The 26,402-nt window shown below is 40.6% G+C and overlaps 1 protein-coding gene and 1 long non-coding RNA gene across 2 annotated transcripts in view; one reads left to right on the top strand and one right to left on the bottom strand.

Moving 5' to 3' along the window:
- The window catches only part of LOC115366247 (uncharacterized), a 44,981-nt gene extending 39,913 nt beyond the window's left edge, over positions 1-5,068 (bottom strand). Inside the window, exons 1-2 of the mRNA XM_030061604.1 lie at positions 4,976-5,068; positions 4,765-4,853 (exon numbers count right to left, since the gene is read on the bottom strand). Coding sequence (XP_029917464.1) covers positions 4,765-4,853; positions 4,976-4,989 — 103 coding nt within the window. The 5' untranslated portion in view covers positions 4,990-5,068. The remainder of the gene's footprint in view (positions 1-4,764; positions 4,854-4,975) is intronic.
- Positions 244-3,492, top strand: LOC115366510 (uncharacterized). The gene is made up of 3 exons (XR_003928837.1): positions 244-254; positions 2,611-2,615; positions 3,435-3,492. It is a non-coding gene; the product is annotated as an uncharacterized LOC115366510 (long non-coding RNA).
- Positions 5,069-26,402: the final 21,334 nt, after the last annotated feature.

Below are 26,402 nucleotides of genomic sequence, written 5' to 3'. Positions count from 1 at the left end.
ATGATTTTTAAAAATCTCTTTCTTTGTAGATGCATTTTTACCTCACCAGTTTATAGCTGATTTAAAAAGGTTTTGACAGCACAATTCTATTGTTTATGTGTGATTGCAAGATTTACAGTGCATTCAGAAAGTATTCAGACCCTCCTCACTTTTTTCACTTTTGTTATGTGGCAGCTCAGTGCTATAATCGTTTAAATTCAGTTATTTCTCTCATGAATCTACACTCACAGTACACAGTATCCCAAAATGCCAAAGTGAAAACAGAATTTTAGAATTTGTTTGCAAATTTATGAAAAAGAAAAAAAAAAACAAAACTGAAATATCACACTGACATAAGTATTCAGACCCTTAGCAACAACACTTGAAATTGAGCTCAGGTGCTGCTCTACACCTTGATTAGAGTCCACCTGTGGTAAATTATATTGACTATACATGATTTCATAAGGTACACATCTCTCTATAGAATGCCTCACAGCTGATGATAAATTTAAATTAAATTTTAAATAAAAATTTTCACCATCACATGACTGCCACAGCAAATGCAGCTTGCCTGTCAGTGTCCATTTGTGTCCTGTATGTGCAGCAGAGCTGTTGTATACGTGAGTACTGGGCAGTATCACAGGCAGCGTCCTCCTTCACTTCATTGTTATGCTGTTCTCTGATGCTGCTAAGAAATGCCATTTTATTACTCCTGCTTACTCTTTTTTCTTTAAATTTTATGGAACTTTACTGTAATTTGGATGAACTGTTTCAAAAAGGTAAACTTCTTTGTCTTCAACAACTACCAAAGCAAATGCAATGCCTGTCTTATAGAAACTCGGAGCAACTGGCACTAAGGCTCTTAGATCAGATGAATTAAATAAATTAGATAAATGATCTATCGATCGATCTATTTATTGATATATCCATCGATGCATCAATCTATCCATCTGTCTTTCTATGATTGAATTAAAATGGCTGTGTTAGATCCTTTGACTGAAAAGTGGTTTCCTCCTATTTCATCACACCAGTGATATCAGGAAGTGAGTCGAGCAGAAGTTAACTGCCTGCAAAATCACACACATTTAAGCCCAGCATTTGACCAAATTGCACTTGGTAACTTTAAAATGACTTGAAGATCAGCACAGAACGTTCATGACTTATCAGTCGCTGAGAAAAAAGGCAAAGTATGTCTTTGAATCGGTGAAGTAGAGTGGAGCATCATCAGGGCACACAGCGGTTCAGGAAGCATGTCAGTCATCTGTGGCGCCATCATTATCACCTACTATGTCCATAGTGTTGCCGTGAACTACAATACTGTTGCTTTCTACTGCTGGTTTCAATTCAAAAGTGGAGCTCAGAAAATGTAATGGAACTGAATGGGGAGTTTTTACAGTTGGACCAGCAAGTTGAAAACTTGCCAAGACTTTTTAACTCTGAGTTTTCCAAAGATGCTTTTATCTGATATCTATACGTATTAGTTTTTACAAATTTGAAATAATTAACACAGGCTCAGTCCTTTAACAGGATTGTGTGGGCTTGCCCCTCTTCCAATCATATTCTTGGCCTGGCTCACTGACTGCTCTGTCATCCGTCAGCAGCCGCTCAGCAGCCGTCCTGCATCCTTTTCTCTTCAGCATCTCATGGTCAGAAGCATGCCCTCACCTGATGCAGCACACCACGGCACTCTCCACATTTGTGCTGGATTCAGGAACACAAGACCTGTGAATGTCATCAGGCACATCACACCTGAAACCCCTGTATACTTTAGAAGGTGAAATTTTAGGGAGAAAGACGTCTTGCAAGGTACGAGTCCTCTTGTCAAGTCATGCTGTTTTGTTGTTCTTTGTGCAGACCCCCACAGGTGAACCTTTGTCTTGTGTCTTTCTGCCTCTGATGCTCCCTGTCTATGATAGTTTCTGTTGTTACTTGGCTGGGTGGGTCACCAGCAAGGCCAGGGGGCATCATGTGCTACGTCTGGTTCCCCATTATGAGCAAAGCATCACCAGCATTATAAATAGCCTGTGTATAATGCCTTGAGAGGTACAAATATGTACACTCTTCTGAAATGACAGCTGTGTATGAATGCTAAGCTCAGAAACCTAGGCTAAATGCGAAACATATGTTATTCAGAGAGAATGCTTACTCTATCAGTGTACAACAGTGCATAACAAGCACAATATAATGTGCCTTCCGCTTGGTTAAATGGTCTGAACGCATCCACCACCTTTCCTGGATAAAACTGAAATCATGTATTAAGAGATGTTTTATTACTGAAATGAAAAAAACAAAAAACAAAAAAACAAACATACATATAAAGAACATATAAACATTGCCATAACCACTTAGTGAAAAGCCAATATTTATTTGATAAAATGTCCAAATTAAAGTACAAATTACAAAAATAAACAAAAGCAGCTGGAGAGACAAAACAGATCAACACCCCCGTAACTTAATCGTCACAGCAAGCAAGGTGTGAATGGCCGGGAGGGCTGGGCGGGTGACGGGGAGGAAGATAACCACAATCCTCCTTGAGAATAAACATTATTACAATTATTTTAGATTATATTTTGGCATTTCTGCTTTACTCAATATGTGTTGTAGCCTAGAAAGGTACAGGAAAGGCAGGAGAGAGAGTGGTGACATGCAGTAAAGCATTTATTTAGTCCACTTTTACTATTACAGCTGTATTAGAGGCAGTTCATCAATTGTGAGGAATATGGTAAAGCAATAGGGGGCTCTCTTTTCCAAAATATGACTTCAAATCACTCTGAAAAAGCTCAACAATTTTTCTGTTAAATTCGGAAGTTATTTTTTCTCTAAGTGGTGTCACTGAGCACGTCTTAACCGTTTCAGCCCAGCTTGTCTCTAATCTGCCACAAACTTCATCGTGCACTTGTGGGTGAAATGTGAAAGATGCAATCGTCTGCCTTCCTCTGTTTAAATGTTCCTGGTACAAACTGGCACTGCTCTCCAAACTCTTTGCCAGTGACATCAGCTGATCACGAGCATGTGTAAGACGATCTTTAAGTGAATTTCTTTCTTGCTTAGGCACATCAGCGAGTGTGTGGAATATTTCACTCCCCTTGATCGTTTCTTTTAACACCTGATGTTTCAATTTGAAAGGTGTCCTGTTGCATTCCTCAGAATCATGATGACCAACACCGAGACAGGAATCGCTGTCAAAAGCAACATCGTCAAAATAGTCTGGACCAGCAAATCCCCAGAAGTTCTTGTAGGCCACATGAGTTTTAAAGTCATATTTAATTTTCCATTCAAAGGATTTATCAAGAAGCTGAAGCAAGCAAGAGGCAGAACCCTGGATATTATTTTTATGTAGGTCTTCGTCTAGAGGCTTGTTTTCTTTTTGAAATTTGTTTGTTTTATCTTTTCTTCCTAAACATGGACTGTTGGTGGTAAAAATAAAAAGCTCTTTTGGCATTTTTTCGTTGTAGTTTTCATTTTTGAGGAGATATTCTTCAATATCCTGGATTAATATTTCCTCACTATGATGGAATTTGTTTGTAACTCTTCTGTCGCTTGGATAAACTTTATCAAAAAGGTAAACTTGATCGTTTTCTATGACTGCCAAAGCAGATGCAGCTTGCTTGTTAGTGTCCATTTCTATCCTGTATTCCCTGGAAAGCTGTTGTATACGTGAGCACTGGGCAGTATCACAGGCAGCATGCTCCTTCACTTCATTGTTATGCTGTTCTATGATGCTGTAATAAAATGTCATTTTATTACTACTGCGTACTCTTTTATTCCAGTTGTCTTCAAAGGTAATAAAAATAGACTCGTCACTATTCTCATTCATGGCATATGATACAACATGTAAGACCTGAGGCCTCATGTATCAACTGCGCGTATGCACAGATGTGTGCGTAATAGGTGCGTAAGAACATTCCCACGTAAAGTATGGGATTTATCAATTAAACTACCATGCACGAGCATGGTAATTTAGAACAGGTGGGATTTATCATCACAGATTACTAGGTAGTGTAAGTTCATTATGTCCTGAGTAAATTCCCGTAGAGTTTTCTTTTTAAGGACAAAATTAAACAACAATTGTTTTACCTTGACAGTTTCAGCGTGAAACTGTCAAGCTAAAACAATTGAAAACTCTACGGGATTACAGATTAGTTACTGGTGTGTGTATGACCGGTGTCCGCATGTTTGATAAATACGGATTTTTTTGTACTTACACACATTCTAAGTTTCATTCCTACGAAAGAATTTAGAACCTTTTCGACGCACAAGTTGATAAATGAGACCTCTGCTTACTACAACATGCTGTTTTTCTCCAGGTTTGGTTGATTGGTCCAATTAGGGCAGATAATGGCAGTGTAACTGTTGCTGTCCAGCTGTTTTGTTTCACCCCCATGACATTTTCAATAATTTTGTTACTGCAGCCCAAATTTAGTTTGTAATTGCAAGACAGGATTTCTCTTAAATTCACAATAGCTCGTAAGATCTGAGTTGTTTTTTTTTTTTTTTTTTGAGAATTTCTCGAATATTTTTGCAGTGTATACTACAGCAGGTAAATAAGTGAAAAGTTTGTCAGGAGGAAGATGATGAAGATTTTCTACATAATATTCAGGACAATTGATATAAATGGTCATACCCTTGTAAAAAAAAAACATCTTTTGGTGGTCTCAATTTTACAATAGTATTCATCCAGATAAGTACAATATAGTAAATATTTGTACAGTGTTTTTTTTTCTGGTAAATGTACATCCCATGAATCTTGATTTGCATTCTGGCCATCGAGTGGAGGCGGGACATGTTGATTTTCTGTGCTGTTAGAGTCCACAGGATCTCTGTTCTCTTTGTCCGGGCCAAAGGAGGGATCCTCCTCCAACTCGGCTTCTCTCCTGATAAACAAAATGCCGACTGTAATCTAATCCATGTGTCTAATCCACACCTCTGCAGACCTATGAAGTTGTGATAGGTAACATCTAGTTGATTTGAGTTATATGATTATTTATGAACTTACCAGTGTGACAACATCTCATTTGTCTCAGGTATATCCAGAACGTCTGGTCTGGTCTGATCTGGTCTGATTTCGTCTGATCTTGTCTGATAGTTGAAAGGGTGACAGAAACCGAAACTTAGTACAGCAACATCTTTGACGGAAACAAAAAACAAAACAAAACAAAAAAAACAAACAAACTAAAACAACAAAAAAACAAAAACAAAAGAAAGAATAGTAAACATTACTTTAAGGGGCTTTACATTCGGGAAGTAAACTTTTATGCATTGATTGATTTTTACGGTCAATTATGTGCCGGTGTAAAGCTTACTGAATACTAATAAAGGTAGACAACGCACCATTATACCACACATGTTATCTACAAATATTTTCTCCATCATTGCATTTAGGTTTTTAAAACATCTTCACCCTTTATATGGTTATTGTAAAGTTCTCCCCCACATGGAAAAATGAAAACAACAACAACCAAAAAAAAAAAAAAAAAAAAAACAGGTATGAATTATAGGACTTGGTGAAATGTAGGTGTTGATGCTCTACATCACTTAAAGGTCCAGTGCAAAGACAGACTCATGGTATTGATTAACATAAGACATGAAAATTGCGTATTACTAACTCTAATTAATAACTCTTCTCAGCAGATAACTCACTGTAAATATCCTGTCCAGGTTGACCGACTCGACAAAATTATGATGCCTGAAGATCTAACACAGTATCTGTAATTTTAGCTTTGTGAAATAATGGATTGGCTGAATCGTCACTGATTGTTTAAATAAACAGATACATTTGTAATCTTTATGCAACCTGTGGAGATCAAAAACTGGTGAGAAGACACCGTTTGAACCAAAAATCACAAACATTTTTTTTCCTGACTGAACAAAAATCATTACTCTGGATCTTAAGAGATGAATAATTTAGTATACGCAGATCTGGACTGTATAAAACATATGTGTAAAACTATCATTACTTACCTACAGTGACTGCCGGAAGGAGAGGCAGCCCTGCCTGGGGCAGGCAAGCTGGGCTTGCTGTAGGAAAAAAAGAAACTCAGAAATCTCAGATTTTCCTACAGCAAGCCCAGCTTGCCTACCCCTGCATCTGAAAAGGTAGAGTGCCGGTGAGTTTCTTCTTTTCGTTTATCACCCAAGTTAAATGAGAAGAATCGTATTGCCCTGCACAATGGCATATGCTGTCTATGTGGTCTGTGCTGTGTATATATACCAAACCAAACCCTTCACCGTCCAATCATGTTGTTGCCTTGTAAACTCATATTTAAAAAATGAAGAGGGAGGGGCCAGTGAGGTCCTAATAGGTCACCTGATAGGTCCTGGTTGCTGTTGTTTTTTATTCAAAATTTCAGATCAAAAATTCTGACTTCCTGATCTTGACGATCTTTTAAAAAATCTCTTTCTTTGTAGATGCATTTTCACCTCACCACACTTTTAGAAATAAAAGTGCTAACTAGAACCATATAAGGTTCTTCGGCTTGTCCCCATAGGAGAACCCTTTTTGGTGATAGAACCAGATAGAACCTTTTATAAAGGTTACATCTGGAACCCTTTTGGAGGGTTATACCTAGAACCGTCTGTGAAAGGTTCCACCCAGAACCCCCCATGAGAGGTTCTACAAAGAACCCTTACTGGAGGTTCCATCCAGAACCATTCCAACTTCATAAGGTTTCATCTAGAACCCATCCAGGGAGTTCCACCAAGAACCCTTTCATGTTTCAAAGGTTTCATCTAGAACCCATCCAGGGAGTTCCACCAAGAACCCTTTCATATTTCAAGGGTTTCACCAATAACCATTTTCTGAGGGTTCTATGAAGAACCATATTGTATTCTACAGATCAGGCAAAACAATTATTTCATTACTTATACTATATTGTGATTGTTTATAATGTTGAGATTGAGGACACATTCAAACAATTTTAATGAGAATTTTTCTTTTATTTAAAAAACTTGGAACAATGTTGGATAAGGAGGGGAGACTCTCTGAGGACAGTCCAACAGAAGAGGATAGGCTTTGTAGGTCCGAGGGGAAAACAAGTCAAAAGTGAGCATAGGTCCTGTGGCATCAGCAACATGACGATAGGACTCAGGCCAGATGCATCATACTGTAATTATGCATCATAATCACATCATGTAATCTCCAGCAATAGTGACATGACAGAGAGAGAAGATAAAAGCATCAATCCAAGGTAGACTTACACTGCACCAGATGAAGCAGTTAACTATCTACAAACAATAAAATAACTCATGGTCCAATGAGAGCAATCAGCATATGGGCAGATACAGCACTAATGGTGACAGTGGAATAGAATCAGATGAAAGTGAGGGAACACCACAAAGTTTCCACATAAACCCTCCTGTTATGTTCAAATTTACTAACATCTTTTATGGGGTCAGTTTGTATGAGGGACGAAAAATGACAAAACAATAAATAAATGAATAAATAAATAAATACGCATATAAATATATAAATGCATAAATTAAATTAATAAATATTTCTACATTTATTTATTTATTTCTGTTTTTATTCATGCATTTATTTATTTGTGTATTTATACATTTATGCATGTATTTATTTATTTATTTTTACATTTATTTATTTATTTATTTCTACATTTATTCATTCATTTGTGTATTTATATATTTATTTTTACATTTATTTATTTATACTTTTATTTATTTCTACATTTATTCATTTATTTATTCCTTCTTTTATTTCTACATTTATTTATTTATTCCTACATTTATTTCTGTATTTCTACATTTCCACATTTATTTATTTCTGTATTTCTGTGTCGTATGTTAATAAGGTGGGCGGTTCTTACATTAGTCTTAAGCACGATTGGTCAACTGAGCGAATCAGACAGAAGCAAACGATTCATGCATGGATGAACCATGAAACTGGAAGTAGTCGGTGGGTGCATGATTTACCACATCATTCGCCAGTGACCTTAAATTACTGACGATGGCTCTCAAAACGCTTTCCATTGCGTTTTACACAGTAGCTAGTAGGGCATTAATGTAAACATCGACCCGTCGAAAGTCGAAGAAACACACACACACCCCCACACACGGTCGGCGCTCCACTACAGCCTCCTCAACCCCCCGGTCGCCCGGTCGGCGCTCCACTACAACCCCTCCCTCCCTCCGGTTGGAGCCCCGCTAGCCCCCCCCAAAAATCTCCCCATGTTGACGGGTTGATGTAACGTCGACGACATTGAAAAGTCAGCGTGAAAAAGTCTGGCGTTGTTAATGCCCTAGTAGCTAGCTAGTCCACTGCTATCCACTACTACTGCCAGTCCAGGCAGTAGCAGTGGATAGGATCACACCCACAAACCAATCGTGCTTAAGACTAATGTAAGAACCGCCCACCTTATTAACATACGACACAGAAATACAGAAATAAATAAATGTGGAAATGTAGAAATACAGAAATAAATGTAGGAATAAATAAATAAATGTAGAAATAAAAGAAGGAATAAATAAATGAATAAATGTAGAAATAAATAAATAAATAAATAAATAAATGTAAAAATAAATAAATAAATACATGCATAAATGTATAAATACACAAATAAATAAATAAATGCATGAATAAAAAATAAATAAATAAATAAATAAATGTAGAAATATTTATTAATTTAATTATTTATGCATTTATATATTTATATGCGTATTTATTTATTTATTCATTTATTTATTGTTTTGTCATTTTTCGTCCCTCATAAGTTTGACCCCAAACATAAACTAAAATTGTTACCAAAGTTTACATGTCAAGTACTTTATGTTTCTTTGTTGACTACCTAATTAGCCCTTTAAATAAAACATAACACATGAATTTCATGTTTACCCAATAGTTCCCATTACATTTGATCCAGCTGTGTGACCATTTTGTTATCAGCCTCAACAAGGAATTGTGCCTTCATCTCCCACAGATGCTGAAAGGAGGGACAAAAATATATTAGCTCTAAATACTTGATTATCATAAATGCAGTAATAGACATGAAATTAAATATGATCAATTCAACTATTTTAGGAAGCCCCAGTGCTGGAAACTTTTCAATGATTTCCTCAGCCTTGGCATTTGCCATGAAGGTTTTTCGGTAAGCACATGTTCGTCTCATTCCCTCCTTTAATGATTTCTCATCTGGGTGTACTTTAAGCATCTCTGTAGACATATTTTGGATATGAGCTTGAATGGTCCTTTCATCCTCTCCAAAGTCTCCATCTTCCTGAGCCTATGATGCATGAAAAATGACACAACAATATGGTAAGAGGTAACCACTAAGATGAGGTGTACATGATCATTTTTTAAAAAGTATGCTTAAGTTATATGTTGTTTCCAAAGACTTACAGCGGGCCTGGTTATGTAGAAAAGCTGGCTTGGTTGACCCGGAGTATGGCGCTTCTTTCCAGGTCCTGCCACAGAAAAGTTTGGACACATTTGTTGCACCATTGAGTCACCAATAAGGGGTCGCCTTTCCTTTCTGAACTTGTTAGAGACTCACGTAAATCATCCTACAACCAAGAGAGGAATTGTTTACTTAAGAGGATAGTGCAGTCGAAAATGAGATGATTGTTGACCTCAGTATTGTCCAGATTTGTCAACATCAAGCCATTTTGTAAAATACACCTATACAGTAAAAGATAGACACACTCATTTTTGGCAAATGTGAACATGAGGTGAATGTGTTTTCTGTTTATTATACACTACTCACAAAAAGTTAGGGATATTTGGCTTTTGGGTGAAATTTATGGAAAATATAAAAAGTTCACACTACAGTGATATTATATCATGAAAGTAGGGCATTTAAGTAGAAGCATACACTGGTGATTTCCTCATCTCAAACAATTTCTTGAAACAAAAGCCAACAACAGTGGTGGGTATACCACAACAAAAAATGTCAGTGTCAATAACTTGTCATGTGCCCTTGAGCATCAATTACAGCTTGACAACGACGTCTCATGCTGTTCACAAGTCGACTTATTGTCTGCTGAGGCATGGCATCCCACTCTTCTTGAAGGGCGGCCCTCAGGACATTGAGGTTCTGGGGTACAGAGCTCCGAGCCTCTACACGGCGACTCAGCTGATCCCATAGGTTTTCTATGGGATTCAGGTCTGAGAAAGTGCAGGCCACTCCATTTGAGGTACCCCAGTCTCCAGCAGCCATTCCCTAATGATACGACCTCGATGAGCTGGAGCATCAAACACCTGATGTGAATTTTGCCGTTAAACTCCTTGTTAGAGAACAGCAACTTGTGCAAAAAGTACTGAAACACTGAACTGTTGGACATGTGCACTCAAAAGTTTACAGAAGGTCACATTAAGTTCACCTGTAAAGGTTAGAATGCATTTTAGGTTCATCCTGAAATTTCACCCGAAAGCCGAATATCCCTAACTTTTTGTGAGTAGTGTATATTGAGATACAGTATATACAGTAGCTATATCTATACAATTAAGATATGCAAACATACATTAACAGACTCATTTTGTGCTTACTCACATGTCCTGAACCAGTTTTCTCCCGCATGAAGGGACATCTGCGTATGAACAGGCTTAGAATCTCTGTATATTGTTTGGCTGAGGGATACCTTGGTTGGGGAGAGAAATAATAGAATAAGTTGAACATGTTGTCCAAGTGCCATTATATGGCGTATAATCTCAATTTAAAGCTCCAATGTGCAGTAGTTTTCCATAATAATGATAAAAGTAACCTACATTGTTTGGCTGCTGAGGATGTCATACAGTGACAGATCATTTCTCCGAGGGGACAAAAGTTCTGGGTCCTTTGCCTCAAGTGTATCTTTTAATGCTTTGAGGAAAGCAAAGTGACCCAGTGAGGCAGGTCCAGCTGTTTGCTCATCATGAGGTCTTTGTAATATGGAAAAATGTAAGAATATGTTAGACCGAGCTGTGTGAAATAGTAATGAACAGACTGTAACTAGTAGAGAAATAAAGTTTCCCCCACAAATGACCAGAATTACAGTATCTTGACAGCATTTTACCTGTTCCAATTTCTTGTTGTTGTTGACAATGATGATGATGGCGATGAGGATGATGACTTCAACTGCTTGAGATACTTGAGGAATTGTGCTTGTTTTTTTATTGATGGGATTAATCTCTCTGACATCCTCTCAGAGAGAATTTCGAGGGTTGCTCCATCAATATCATTCTCTTCAAAACAAAAAGGAATACAAGTTATTAAGTTATAACCCTCTTGCTCAAGCCAGTGGCACACTTCAGTTGTTGTTCAAGCTGTGTAACTCATTCTACAAAAAAAAAAAAAAAAAAAAAATCAAAACAAGAAGCAAATGCACGCATTAAAATAGTCCACCTTTCACCATAAAAAGTCCTTAGCTAGAGTCAAGCTTGCTGAAATAAGAAATCATATTTAGCTTACCTTAATCCTCTGAAGTTTTTGATCTTCTGTCACTTCAGTCTGGCCTCTAACCACAGTAATCACTATTGATGTGTCACACCTGTTTTGCTGAGAAGGGCAGACCATGTGACGCAATCCACATTAAAAACAGCTATTAGCTCCCACATGGCCATTGGCAGGGTAGCCAGCTCCCTGGCCTGACACACTGAACCTTAGCCTTTCCTCTGGGAGATCGGGGTTCAAGTCACGACATTATTATCCCACCAGCGCCTGCACTATCCATACTCCAGGAAAAATAGATGAGGATGGTTAACTGCCCACAATCCAAAAAGAAAATACCATTTTCTTTTTTCTTATTTTTCTTTTGATGGCTCATGAGCTCCTCCTTCCAGAGGTTGTAGTTGCATAGCATAACAATATAGCATGGTGGCTCAGTAGGTAACAGCATAGCAGTGCTATTTTGAAGATTGAGGGTTCAAGACAGGATAGAGGTCTATTCAACATGTATTGTTTAATTACATAGCAGTGGTGGATGAGTGGTATCACATTTATCTTTTACATGGGAGAGCAGGGTTCAAGACTGAGTGCTGGTACCCTGTTTAAGTGTCTTTTCAACAGCAAAATTCTCCCTGGGATGATTATATTTGTTTATTTGCCTCTTTATTGAGCAAGTTTAATTACATTAATGTAGGATGTAGGGTGAGGATCTTATACCCATGCTTTCAACAATACTTGAAGAACTCTTTCCTCCACAAAGGGTTCTCTGGATCAAAACGGTTCTTACCAGAACCTTTAGTGTTACAAAGAACCCTTGAAAAACCTTTTCTTCAAAAAAGGGTTCTTCAGAAGCAAATGGTTCTGAGTAGAACCTGAGCCCCTCATGAAGAACCCTTTTGGAACCCTTATTTCTAAGAGTGCAGTATGCTGGCATGTACTGCAAAGTTCATAACTGATTTAAAAAGGTTTTGACAGCACAATTCTTCTGTTTTTGTGTGATTGCAAAATGTATGTGTCTCCAACATAGCTTGGATGTCACCTGTTGGTCATTCACAGTTGAGTTTGGGTTTTCAAATCTCCCCAACAATGGGCTTTGTGGCTTAATGTCGAACACAGTGTTGGCAATATGACATTTGAATTGTGTAAACTCCTCAGCGATACTTATTGGAATGTTTCCTGTCCAGACCCGTCCTGGGCTCAACCCTTTACCACTGACTCTTCATATGAAACAGAATGTGAAGAGAAGAGAAGCAGGACCGATTTCAGGGAAATCACGTGATGACTGACGCCTGTCCTAGATGAATAACAAGATATTTCACGAGTGGAAAAACAAATAGTTCGATCTCTTTTGGCTCATTTGTTCCAGTTCCAATATACACCCAACGTTTCACATCAAACCTGATGCTAAATGGCCGACTAATGTTATATAAGTATAACAATGAAAGTACCATCACATAGTGACACTGACGGTTTTGTAAAATCAAGATTTCACATTCTTTTTCTTCCGTTTTCTCTCTTCTTCTCTCCTCTTTCTTCATGCCTGTCTGTCCGCAATAATAAACCAGCTTCAAGTACAGAAATGATTCAAATTCACAAACTCAAACCCAAACGAGGTACAAAAAGACAAATGTAGTGAAAAAACGTGCTGCAAAAAACAAAGACAAATTCATCATCATCAAACGTGCTGCAAATAGAGAAACGATCAAAGCACAAAATCATTCAAACCAAGAAACCATCTTCAAAAGCAAAACGATTTTGAAGTGCTGCACATTATTCATATGCAAGTGTGCAGCCTTGTAACGTCTGGTGTAAAATACAATAAAATAAACGTCACGTAATGTGCAGCGCTGTACAGTGATATAAACATATATAAATATAATTGAATAAAAGTCACATTACCGTTCCCGCTGTATGTTGAAACACAATGGTTTGAATCGTTTTGTGCTTTGATCGTTTCTCTATTTGCAGCGCGTTTGATGATGATGAATTTGTCTTTGTTTTTTGCAGCATTTTTCTTCATTTGCACCACGTTCGTCTTTTTGTACCTTGTTTAGACTTGTGTTTGAGTTTGTGAATTTGGATCGTTTCTGTACTTGAAGCTGGTTTCTGTAACTGAGACGCATTTGGCCGTTGCAGTGCGTTTGGCCCGTGTCGGCCACCGTAAAAGTGCGTTACAAATAAGATTTATTATTATCTTATGTCTAAATACAAATAATCGTAGTATTGTTTTTATACAGAAAAGATGAATTCAATCAGTAATCACAACCTGCACTGGAAGTCTGCAGCTGTACTTTAGCTTGAAGAGGCGTCGCTTTTCAACATTGGCCTCTGTGAACCAAAAACCCTGTGTGTATTTAAGTGGTAACATGAAATCTCAGCAGAGATGCTGTTATTGCACTTTATGCTGATGGTTTTGTAAAAGTTTAGGTCTCTTTATAAACAGCATCAGTTTTCAAAATGTGGTGAAACAGCTGTCTAATGTGATACAGACTATTTTCACATATTTGGTGAATATCAAAACAAATTTGTTGGCTAGCTGAAATCACAGCAACTGTGAGGGACCAAACAGGCAGGCACAAGGACTCACAAGTTAGTTTAGGAAAAAAAAGAGGCATTTATTTAGCCAGATACAAAAGAAAAATCCATAATTAGTTCAATAACACACAAAAAACAAAAATACTAAACAAAAAGTTATAGGCCCTAAAATGAGGTCAATTAAACAGAACTCAACAGAACAGCAACTTAACCTGAACTGAACTAAAGAGAAACTGACCTAACAACTAGGCACACAAGGTGAACTTAAATACTGGCTTATCAGACCATAAAACACAAAGAGGGGTAGACAAAGACAAACTAACTGAATAAATGTACATTAGCAAATGTTCAGGTTCTTACAAAAATACAGAAAATTAGCAACATTTAATACTATAAAATAAAGATCAACTTAATATAAAAAGCAATAAATGTTAATCAAAATAGAAAAAAGGGATTCTCCTACTCTGGATGAATCCACTAGTGGTGCCAGTGGATTCAAGCAACTAAAATGCGCACGCTAACAAAATAGAACCTGTGTAATGTCAAATATTAATAAAGCTGTGAGTGTAACATATGAACAAAAAGATTGTGTCCTGTCATTTATCTGTTTACTGTATGTAAGTGCATGGTGACTGCAAAAATGTGCATAAGCTAAATGAAGCAAATGAGGTCAAAAAAAGTGTGGAACAGTCAGTGTGGTTTAGGGATACTTATTTGTGTGGCAGAAGGGTGGCCATCACACCAACAATAGCAGTTATTTTTACCATTAATAATAATAATAATAATAATAATAATAATAATAATGACTGCTACTCAAAAAAGAAAAAACAAAAAACAAAAATAAGGAAACCTGAATGAATAGAATATGAATCATCTTAAAAGGAACCCCAACTATATTGACCTGTAGGCTTTAATAAGCCACGATTGTTCTCTTATACTTAAATATGTTGTTAGAAACAGATAAAATATGGTAATTGTTTAGTACATATTTTTACCCATGGAGGCAGCCATTATTTTACCTGTGTATCCTGGGGACAGTGACGTAAAAAGGTTGCACTAGGGAGAAGAGCTATTAGCATCGCGTATACTTAAGCCCAACACACACCGGTAGCACAGCGTCGCGGTGTGTCAGGTGACGCGCGTCACCTGATGCACCCAACACAAACTGGAAGCGTCGCGCTGTAGAACGTCAACTGGCGTTAACTGGAAAAGAAAAAAAAAAAAACTACATACCACGGAAAAAAGACAAATCAACCAGATCAACCAGCATTGTCTGACAGGCTACCATAACGTTATATCCAGTGATGGGCAGTAGCTTATTGATCAAGTAGTGCAGTAGTTTCAGTTATGTTTAAAGTGGAAAACCACAGAAGCAGAGAAGAGCAGCTATGGAAGCTCGGATGGACAGAAAAGGGAGAAGGGAGAAAATACGCGTGTCTAGCCAGCGCCAGTGTGCGGACATACAGAGAAAATAATGGGGGCGGCTATTTGGCGCGTGTTGTATGCCGCCGGTGTGTGTTGGGCTTTACCTTCCGGCGGTATCATCACAATGCCACACAAACACCAAATACTATTTGAAAAAGACTGTCTAGTATTATCCAACTGGATATAAAAGGGAAGGCTGGGTCATAGAATTGTGGAATGGTGTGAACATTTAAACACAGGGATTCAAGAGCCGTGTTTAATACTGTTATATAAACTTAAAAACTTGAATTCTTGATCATTATACTCACAGTAATTCACTCTTTTGAGGATAAACAAAGTCTATGTGGCTTCAATTAACTAGGTTTTGCCCTGATTTACCCAGACTCTGTAAATAATATGAACAGCAAATAAAATGGAAGTACAAACTCAGGACCCTTTAACACAAGAAGAAAACTACAACAAAATGCACAAACTTACTGTGTGGCAGCAAGGCAAGGCTCAAACAAAGGGATCCTAACTGGACACACCTCTCCTTAAATAACCTCCCCTGTCTAACTCCTCCCAGTGCCCAGCCAGGTGAAACAACCCACCCCAAATAGAGAACACCAGCTTGAGATTATTGAACAGCCGCCCCTTTAAATATGCAATATTTGAACTCTAAAATCTCAAGCTAAAACTATTTTAAGGATCGTTGATGGATGGGTCTGCTACAGGTTTGAGTGTTACTAGTCGAGCAACAGGTCGGACGTATTGTTTACCATTAACCGTAACTTCCACAGTTCGGACTCTACCATCCTTACTCGCCATCACTCGGGTTACTTTACCAACTGGCCACAAACCTCTTGGCATTTGGGGATCCATACACATGACCACTGTTCCTTCCTCCAATTTGGGTGTGTCTTCCTTCCATTTATGACGGGTCTGGAGACTAGAGAGATAATCTCGGATGAAACGAGTCCAAAACAGGTCAATTAACACTTGACTGTGTCGCCAACGCCTTTTACTAAGGAGCTCAGTACCTGCATATACTGCCTGAGGGAGGGAGGCATCCTTCCTACCCATAAGGAGGAGGTTTGGGGTTATGGGATCAGGGTCAGATATATCAGCAGATACATAGCCAATAGGTTTTGAATTCAGTATACCTTCGATTTCAGTCAAAACTGTGACGAGGACCTCTTCAGTTACCGTTTGTGCTCCTAAAACTACTTTTAAAGCTGATTTGACTGATCTCACTTCTCTCTCCCATATCCCACCAAAATGAGGGGCATTAGGTGGATTAAAGCGGAAATTTATTTGCTGTTTTTCCAGATGTTGTTATGAATTGTGTTTTGTGTTGTGTTGGATGTACTGCTCTCTCTCTCCCTCCCTCCTCCTCTTCTCCCTCAGTACCTGCAAATTAGTGTGCTCAGTTGCAGGTGGACGGTAATTGGTCAGCTGGCTGAAGGCTGGTAGCTGATTGGTTGGGGCCGACTATATGTTCCAGCTGGTGTTGGTCTCCCACCCCCTTCTTCCTCTTTCCATCCCCAAACATGGAGGCCATGCAGAGATTGATGAGAGAGCTGTTGTGATTTGACTGTGTTCGACAGTCACTTAGAGTGACCTTTTGTTAGTTTGCAAACCTAGTTACTAGGTTATTTTGTGTTAAATTGTAAATAACATATGGTAAAAAGGAAAACCCAGAGCAGCCTTGCAGGAAGGAGAAGCCTTTTCTTTTTGTAACTTTTTCTCATGTTTTGACTCTAGGAGGTAGGTAAGATAATGTCTTTTGTTTGCTGTTGTTTTCTCTGTCAGGTAAGGGCAGGGCTCCTTTAGTTTGTTTTGTTTGTTGTTTTGGGCACTTGTCTCCTGTCTGAGAAATAAATAAAAAAGCTGCTCTGTAAACGTCACTCTGGTATTCCTACATTCTTGGGGATGAGAAGAGTGGGGGCTCTTTTCATGCTATGGATCCAGGTTCCCCTAGGCCAGGGACATAACAATGTTCCTTCAGATGTGGTGTAATGGTGGAGAAGGCTTCTTTAAGCTCCCTTTCTCCCCTTTAAAGTTAGTACCACAGTCGGACAATAATTCATAAGGCCGCCCCCTGCGGGCGATGAAACGGCGGAGCGACATGAGAAAACTGTCAGTATCAAGACTTGTTAGTAGTTCTATATGGGTGCAATGGGTGGTTAGGCATTTAAACAGAATTCCCCACCTTTTCTCCTGCCTTCTCCCTATTTTGATGTTGAATGGCCCAAAGCAGTCAACGCCTGTTGACCAAAATGGGGGCTTCCATAGACGGAGCCTACAGGGAGGTAGGTCAGCCATTTTAGGGTAGGTAGGTTTCCCATGCCATTTCCTGCACTCACTGCATGCCCACTGGTGCTTTTTAACTGCTTGCCTACCACGTAAGATCCAATAGGTCCGGCGTATGGTTGCAAAAACCTTCTCTGGTCCTGGATGAAGGAGCTGTTCATCGTGGTGTTTAATCAAAAGGCGAGTTATAGGATGGCCAGGATCAAGAACTATAGGGTGAATTACATCAGGATCTAAGGTTTCTATCTGCCTGAGTCTACCACCTACCCTTATCAGGTCTAACACCTCATCAAATTGGGGGGAGAGAGAGAGAAGACGGCTCTGGGGGGAGAGTTCCTTACCAGCCTTTAGGGCTTTAAATTAATCTGGGAAGCTTTCACGTTGAGCCTGTGCAAGTAGAAAAGTCTCTGCTCTTCCTCGGGTCAGGTTTGAGAGGTCAGAATCTGGTAATTCAGCGGATTCCTTCAGTTTCTTGTATGTGGATTCCACTGCATCGTTCCAAGTGTTATAGTGACAGGGCTCAGATAAGACTGGGAGTTGATCAGATTGTGTGAGACCACAGAACAGTGGCTTCCTCAGTTCACAGGAAATCTCCGTGGTGGGAATAGGCATAGCAGGCCATTGTGCAACAGGCAGGTAGAGGAATGCTGGGCCTCTATGCCAGCGATCTTGAGTAATCAGCTCTCGGATATGTTTGCCCCTTGTAATGTCGTCTGCTGGGTTTTGGTTTGAATTTACATATCTCCATTGACTGGCGGAGGTCAGTTCAAGGATTTCTACAATGCGGTTGGCTACAAATACTTTATAACGGCATGATTCTGACTGCAGCCAGTTCAGTACTATTGTAGAGTCGGTCCACAGGATTGTCTGATGGAGAGGGAGCGTTAACTCAGTTTGAACTAGATGAGCAAGTTGGGCTCCTGACAGGGCTGCTGAGAGCTCTAGACTACCCCTTTTCCACCAGTGCTGGTTCGGAGCCGGTGCCTGACTTAGCACCAGTTTTTTGGCTTTCCACCGCCCAAGCTGGGGCCAAACTGGTGCCAAACTGGTTCCAAACTGGTGCTAGGCAAGCACCGACTCTGAGCAGGGGCTAAACAGGAGCCAGAGAAAGAACCAATGACGCGGCCCACCGCGTCATTGGTGGGCGGGGTTACAAAACAAAACAGGAACTGCGAACGCTATAAACATAAAGAATAATCCCCGAGAAGCCGCGGGTTATACTGATTTTACAACGGCATGGAACGCGGCTCAGCAAATTCATTTAAGGATGAGAAGCACCCGTTTTATAACTAAACATAGCGGTCATTCGTTCCGATCACGAATCCGACAGGTAGCCGGCAATAATTGTGTTTTTCGCCTCTGTATTGAAATGTAGGCTTGTAAAGACACAAGCAGTATTTGCATCGCTAATAAATCCAGATCCTGCTCCACCCGGGGCCAGAAACTGTATCGGGAAAGCAGCGTTATATGCTTGACTGAGACGCGGCTCACGAACATCATCCCCGACTCACTGATCAGTTTCACCGGCTTCAGGACAGGACAGGCGGACAGAGACAGAGACGCTGCAGCCACTGCATAGTATGAGTATGCAATTTTATGTGTGTTGAAGTGATGAAGCTGCCGTGACAATGTAATTTCCTGCAAAGGATTAATAAAGTATCATTCATTCATTCATTCATTCATGATGGTTATTGTGATTCTGAGCAAGCGTCTCGCGCACCCGTCATCACGTTTTCCGAAGACGTCATGACGTGGCTCTGACTTGGCTCCACTTTGCTCTTGACCGGTGGAAAAACAAACCGGTTCTTCGTTGGCACCAGTTAAGCACCGGCTCTAGCACCAGCTCCGAACTAGCACCAGGTTTTTTCTGGTGGAAAAGGGGCAGACGTGGTATAGTTAGAGGTTTTAAGGGTGCCACTCGTGATCTAGCCATTGCAAAGGAGACATGTGTCTGACCGCCATTACCTTCCACCTTCAGATAGGCCACTGAACCGCATGCTCGCTCTGAAGCATCACAGAATATGTGTAGTTCTCTCCTTTTTACTTCAAATGTGACCCCGCTGTGGGTACTCCCGTACCATCTGGGAAATTTGATATGGGTCAATTCTGGAAGCTCACTTTCCCATTGGACCCATGCATGACTTAACTCCCGGGTTTTAATAGGTGTGTCCCATTCTTTGTTACTGACCCAGAACTGTTGGAGCCAGACTTTGGCTCGAGTAGTAAAGAGTGTGATGTACCCCAGTGGGTCATACTGTGAGGCCAAGACCTTGTAAATGTTCCTTAGGGTAAGGGTGGAGTACAAGATGGGTCTATACCTGAAGCCTAAGGAATCTGAGGAGCAGTGCCAGGTTAGTCCAAGAGAGCCCTCTCTTGGGTCAGTTTGATCCTGGTTTAGCCACAGTTCAGCACTATCAGAACGTGCCTCTGATGGAAGGTCCTCCACAACAGATTGAAAATTACTGGCCCATTGTCTAATTTCAAATCCTCCGGTCTTTAGTACAGCCCTTAACTTTAGCAGGAGTTGTTTGGCTTTATCTGGGCATCAAAGTGACCAAAGACAGTTATCAACGTAGAATGACTGGAGAACGGCTTCCACCACATCCTCATTCTGCTCATTCTGAGCCTGAACATGCCTTTGTACTGCATATATCGCACAGCATGGGCTACTTGTTGTTCCAAATGGAAGCACTTGCCATTCATACACGTCTGGCTGCTCCTTGCGCTCCATGTTACACCACAGGAACCTGAGGAGAGGCCTGTCTTCGGGTAGTAGTCTAACCTGATGGAACATAGATTTTATGTCCCCACTTATGGCTACTTCATGCTGTCGGAATCTTAGCAGCACTCCAATAAGGGAGGGACCGAGCGTAGGACCAGGGAGAAGCTGGTTATTTAGTACATGGCCTTCATAGGGGAAAGAGCAGTTAAAGACAATACGATGTTTGGCATTATGTTCTACAAGATGATGAGGTATGTACCAAGATTCGGGGGATTGAGAAACCTCATCATTACTCAGTTTGGTTATATAACCTGCTTGAACCAGTTTATCTATCTCTTTATTGTATATTACAGCTAACTGTGGTTTCTTTACTAGCTGCCTTTCAGCTCGACGGAGGAGGGGCATCACCGATTCTTTGGGTGCGTTAAGTTTGGGGGCATTTTTCGTTCGCAGTAGAGGGGTTGCATAACATTCTATTCCATCCACCTTTACCCTAATTGTCTTCTTTTCTAGGAGTTCCATAGCTTCTTTATCCTGCTTTGACCGTGTGATCAATTTCTCGTTTCGATAGGGGAGTGTATTAATCTGCCACAGTTTTTCCACATCACGCTTTAGCTCAGTGTAAGAGTTGGTTGTCGAGGTGAACAAACACTGGGTTGTGTCCTGCGATCCAGGCAGGGATGTAGGCCCTTGGAGAGCCCAGCCAAGTCGGGTGTTTACAGCTGCCGGTGCCTTTCTTGGACCCAGTCGAACAGGTTCAATTGGGGTTATGAGATGAGTGTTGTCAGTCCCAATGAGGATCTCAGGCTGCACATTTGAAAAGGTTTCTAGGGGTACATCATGTAGGTGGCGGTATCGTTCTCAGAGTCTGTTAATGGGGTAAGACTGCTCTACCAGTGAGAGCCTGTCAGCTGTAAAGGCACCTTCTAGGGTGTATACAGTCTTTGGATTAGATGCTGAGGCAATTCTCAAGGTAACAGATTTACCTTGTATGGTCTCTGTCTCTTGTCGTATGGTGCGCAAGTCAAGGATCTCAGCCGCCCCATCTAGGCCAAGTGATTTGGCGGCTGAAGGGAGTAGGATGGTGCGCTCTGAGCCATCGTCTAGAATGGCATAAGTCTCGAGAGTATGGTTTTTATTACTTAATTTGACTTTCACTACTTTAAGTAGTACTTTAGGGGATGCATTTTGGGGATTCATATATAGGACCTTAGACGCAGCAGCCTGTTTATTTACATCATGGAGGATTCCCAAGTGCTTCCCGTTACATTTAGGACAAGGTTTCTTTAGGCCACAATTTGCCATATGTGACCTTCCACATCTCCAGCATCGCCTTTGCTCTTTAATCCACTTTGCCACCTGGTCTGTACTCAATTCTTTCAATTTCCCACAGTTAACTATGGAATGGTCAGGGCACTGACAGTAAGAACATAAAAATTTAGTTGCAGGTCCAGCCTTGCCATGAGTTAGCGTACCTCTGGCCAATTTAGGGTTTGCTCCGTGTAGTATAGTAGCTGATGAGAATTTTGCTCAGGTATTATAGTCTCTTCTGGGGTTCTGAGGAGGGCCTATTTGGAAGTTTGCAACCTGAGCTGCTACTGCTTGACACTCGGCTTCTCCTTGGAGCCATTGGGAAAAATCTATTAAATTGTAATGAGCATTAGGATTCATCATACGTGCATGTCTGGCATAGTTAGCTACACATTCAGCTGGTAATTTACTCAGTAGCCGTTGAACATGTGACGTGCAAGAGAGTTCTGCTGCCCCCTCTTGGCCCAGAGACTGCAACATGCCTACCATTGATCTTACTCGTACTGCAAACTTATGGAAACTATCTGCATTACCAGAGGGAACTTTAGGGAGGCTCAATATGGTCTGGATTTCTCCCAGGGCAAGGTGATGGGGCTGTCCATACTGCTGCTCTAAAGCGGCTAAGGCCATGGTATAGGGTCGAGGGTCATGGGCATAAGAAAGGGAGACATGGCGGGCTGAGTTCAGGTGAAGATGGTCCAATAATATATGGTATTTGTACATTTCAGGTTCTTCTGGTGGTAGGAGATTGTTTAGAGACATTTTCAGCATTAGGAACTCATGGGGGTCTTCATGTACAAAATTAGGGAAAGAAGGTCCTTCTATCTGTGGAGCGTATCTTGGTCGTTCGTAACACCCAGTCAGTTGTGGCCATGCAGGAGCAAGAGGAGGTTGTAATAGGTTTGGCTGAGGAGGCGGCACGGCTGTCTGGGTTGGATAGGTGAGTGGGGATGGGTGACCCTGATGAGGGAGGTCAGCCTGAAGGGGGATTTGAGGGGAATAGGATAAAGTTCTGTGAGCTGACTGTGAAGGGGCTGATAATGTTTGAGGTGGAGGTAGATGGCCATGCTGTATCCCCACCGCAGGGGGTTGATTTGAATATCCCAGCATATGTGGCTGACTTGAAGGCACTGAGGACATTGGCCTGGAGGCTAGTTGGGGTAAAGGCACTGAGTTGGACAATGGCTGGGCCAAAGACAGTTGGGCAGTAGCCGCATAGCCAGGAGGCAAGGTAGATGGGGGGAGATGTCCAGACTGAGGTGTATAAACAGGATAGGGGATTTAAGCCTTATGCCTGGAAAGTCCATGTGCTGAGTGGTGGGGGTCCAAAACTGGTTGGTTGGAATACAGGTTGGTAAGGGGTAGCTGGCTCGTGGGCTCTGAGGACATTGGCCTAGAAACTGTCTGGGCTAGAGGGGCATTGATGATAGGCAACACTGGGGCTAGAGACGTTTGGGTGGGAATTATGTCAATTAAAGGCATTTGACTGGCAAGTGATAGCACTGGAGGAGCTTGGGGCCCTGGTGAAGGAGCAAATGGCACTTGGATAACAAGAGAATGGGTTGAAGGTGCTTGGGAAACCACAGGGTGAGTTAAAGGTTCTCGACTGGTAGTTATAGGAGCTGAGGCTGGAGGGGCAGATACTGGAATTAAATTATCTCCTCTGCTATTAAAAGAATTATCTATGGTGCACAAAGGGTTGTGCACATATGAGCGACTGTCATGTCTTGGACTTGTTTGTACCGACTGAGAAATTCTACCATCAGCTGCTACCTGTAGGGCCGTAAGTGTGGGCTCTGAATAAGCTTTCATAAACTGGGAGCTTTTACCTTGAACAGAACTCTTGGGCTGTTCAACACAATCTCTTTGATACAATTCATCATCACTTTGTTCATCAAATTCATCATCATTTTGTTCATACTCATCAAGTCTATTTCTAAGAGTCTCAACCATGGTTCTCAATTGTGACATTTCTTGCCTCAGCAGAACAGTTTCTGTAGATGAAGAATCCACTGCTCCATCTTGAATGAGGGCCTGGTTGTACAGTTCTGTGTGGTAGTCTTGAAGGTAACCAGGTGGCCTCCTCTCACGCTGCGGTCTCCCACCAGTGGCCTCTTCTGTACTCTGTGGTTCGGCTCTTGAATCCATATCCAATCTAACAATTCGATCCGGCTTGAAGGACCATGAAAAAGACTGTCTAGTATTATCCAACTGGATATAATAGGGAAGGCTGGGTCATAGAATTGTGAAATGGTGTGAACATTTAAACACAGGGATTCAAGAGCCGTTTAACCATTTATTGAGCACTGGATAACAGGGGGGTAGATGGATGGATGGATGGATGGATGGATGGATGATTTCTATACAAAATAACAAAGGTTCAATGCATTGCTACACACCAATTAAAGTCAATTTTAAATAAATATGATGCTTACATTTTAATGCATCCACAATGAAAGGAGAGGCCTGGGCTTTCTTTATCATAACCCTCAGGAGTCTGATTACAAATGAGACAAATCAGCAATAAATAACAAACACTGTTATATAAACTTAAAAACTTGAATTCTTGATCATTATACTCAGTAATTCACTCTTTTGACGATAAACAAAGTCTATGTGGCTTCAATTAACTAGGTTTTGCCCTGATTTACCCAGACTCTGTAAATAATATGAACAGCAAATAAAATGGAAGTACAAACTCAGGACCCTTTAACACAGGAAGAAAACTAGGGTTTAACATCAATTGAAGAACAACAAAATGCAGTTAGGTGAAACAACCCACCCCAAACAGAGAACACCAGCTTGAGATTATTGAACACTATTGAAATATAATGTTGTCCTCCTGTAGACATAAGTCATAATCAAATATATGTGCAAAATGAGGACACCATTTGGTGTAATTTCATACATTATAATCCTGATGAGCATTAAAAAAAAAAAATCATATATAGCCTAATGACATAAATAGCCAGCAATCAAAATGAATTTAATATATGATCCACTTCGTACACGTTTAACACTGCGAAATTCTTTTTATTCTATGTACAAAATATGAAAAAAGTAAATAATTTACGATTGCGGGATTATGTGATCACGGGTTAATGTTTTGACCTGGTTCCGATTTGGTAGGCCAGCACTCTCCCGGTCATGGAGACTGACGAGGGCAGCCCATAAGATGTCTCGGTTGATGCAAACTGCATCAAAGTTTTCGTGTGCTGTGATGCACGGGATATCTACAACAATGATCAAACCCATAAGCATCTTGTCAGTGCGTTTTACTGTTATATCCTCAGGGCTGGCTTTTGGCATAGGGGGTATAGGCAGTTGCCTAGGGCGCCATCTGCTGGAGGGGCGCCGCTAGCGGCCATAGGGGCACCAGCAGCGGTTGTTTATCGGCGGGATACTGTCGGGATTTTGTTGGGATTTTGTCGGTGGGGGGCAGACATGGAAGGGCGCAAGGGATTCATTTTGCCTAGAGTGCCATGGCACTGTATATCCTCATAATGTAGGCTGTAAAGCATGTGACCGTGGTGGATGCTAATCTGAAATAATTTATATTGGAATACGGCTAATCATACATCAATAGCTGTATCTATATAAAAAAAATTGGAGCTCTCGACAACACACACTCTCTCTCTTGGTTGTCATAGAGACGCAGTTGTTGTACAGATACCATCGATTTTGCCCCACTCTCGCCTCATCATGTCTTTGATGGTCTTCATTTTGAGGCTCGGGTTGAGTAGTATTGTCTGTGTTGTCACCCTCGTGAACATTGCGTTTGGGTTCAAATTGAAAAGGCTGGACAGATGACATGTTTGTTGCTGTAAAGTCACAAAAACTGGACCAGTGGAATAAGCGGACTACCATTTGACGTCACTACCGAGAATGCAGTGCGACATCAACAACAATGGCGACCTACGAGTGAAATTATAATTTCAAATTTTATAAAAACGAAGACATCTGGAATGTTTTCCACATCACATTAATATGACTGATACCAACATTAATCTTATAAAGCCTGCATGTCATCATAGTCGGGGTTCCTTTTAAGACAAAGACATTTTGGTTCAGACTGAGGATGATTTTAGTGACATTATGTTGATGTGTCGTTGATGTGGCATGACATCCCAAAAGCTGCGTTCACACTGCAAACTGACATGACCCAACTCCAACTGCAATCCTGCACATGTAGAGCTTTTCAGGGCAGAAAATGAAGGGGGAGGGGCCAGTGAGGTCCTAATAGGTCACCTGATAGGTCCTGGTTGCTGTTGTGTTTTATTCAAAATTTGAGATCAAAAATTCTGTCTTCATGATCTTGATGATCTTTTAAAAAATCTCTTTCTTTGTAGATGCATTTTCACCTCACCAGTATGCTGGCATGTACTGCAAAGTTCATAACTGATTTAAAAAGGTTTTGACAGCACATTACTTTTTGTGTGACTGCAAGATGTAAGTGTCTCCAACGTAGCTTGGATATCGCCTGTTGGTCACTCACAGTTGAGTTTTGGTTTTCAAATCTCCCTGACAATGGGCTTTGGTGGCTTAATGTCGAACACAGCATTGGCAATATGACATTTGAATTGTGTAAACTCCTCAGCGATACTTATTGGAATGCTTCCTGTCCAGACCCGTCCTGGGCTCAACCCTTTACCACTTGACTCTTCATATGAAACAGAATGTGAAGAGAAGAGAAGCAGGACCGATTTCAGGGAAATCACGTGATGATGTGGCCTGACTGACACGCCTGTCCTGGATGAATAACA

Source organism: Myripristis murdjan, chromosome 10, assembly GCF_902150065.1.
Source record: "Myripristis murdjan chromosome 10, fMyrMur1.1, whole genome shotgun sequence".
NCBI lineage: Eukaryota > Metazoa > Chordata > Actinopteri > Holocentriformes > Holocentridae > Myripristis > Myripristis murdjan.
This window is presented reverse-complemented; position numbering and strand designations above follow the sequence as displayed.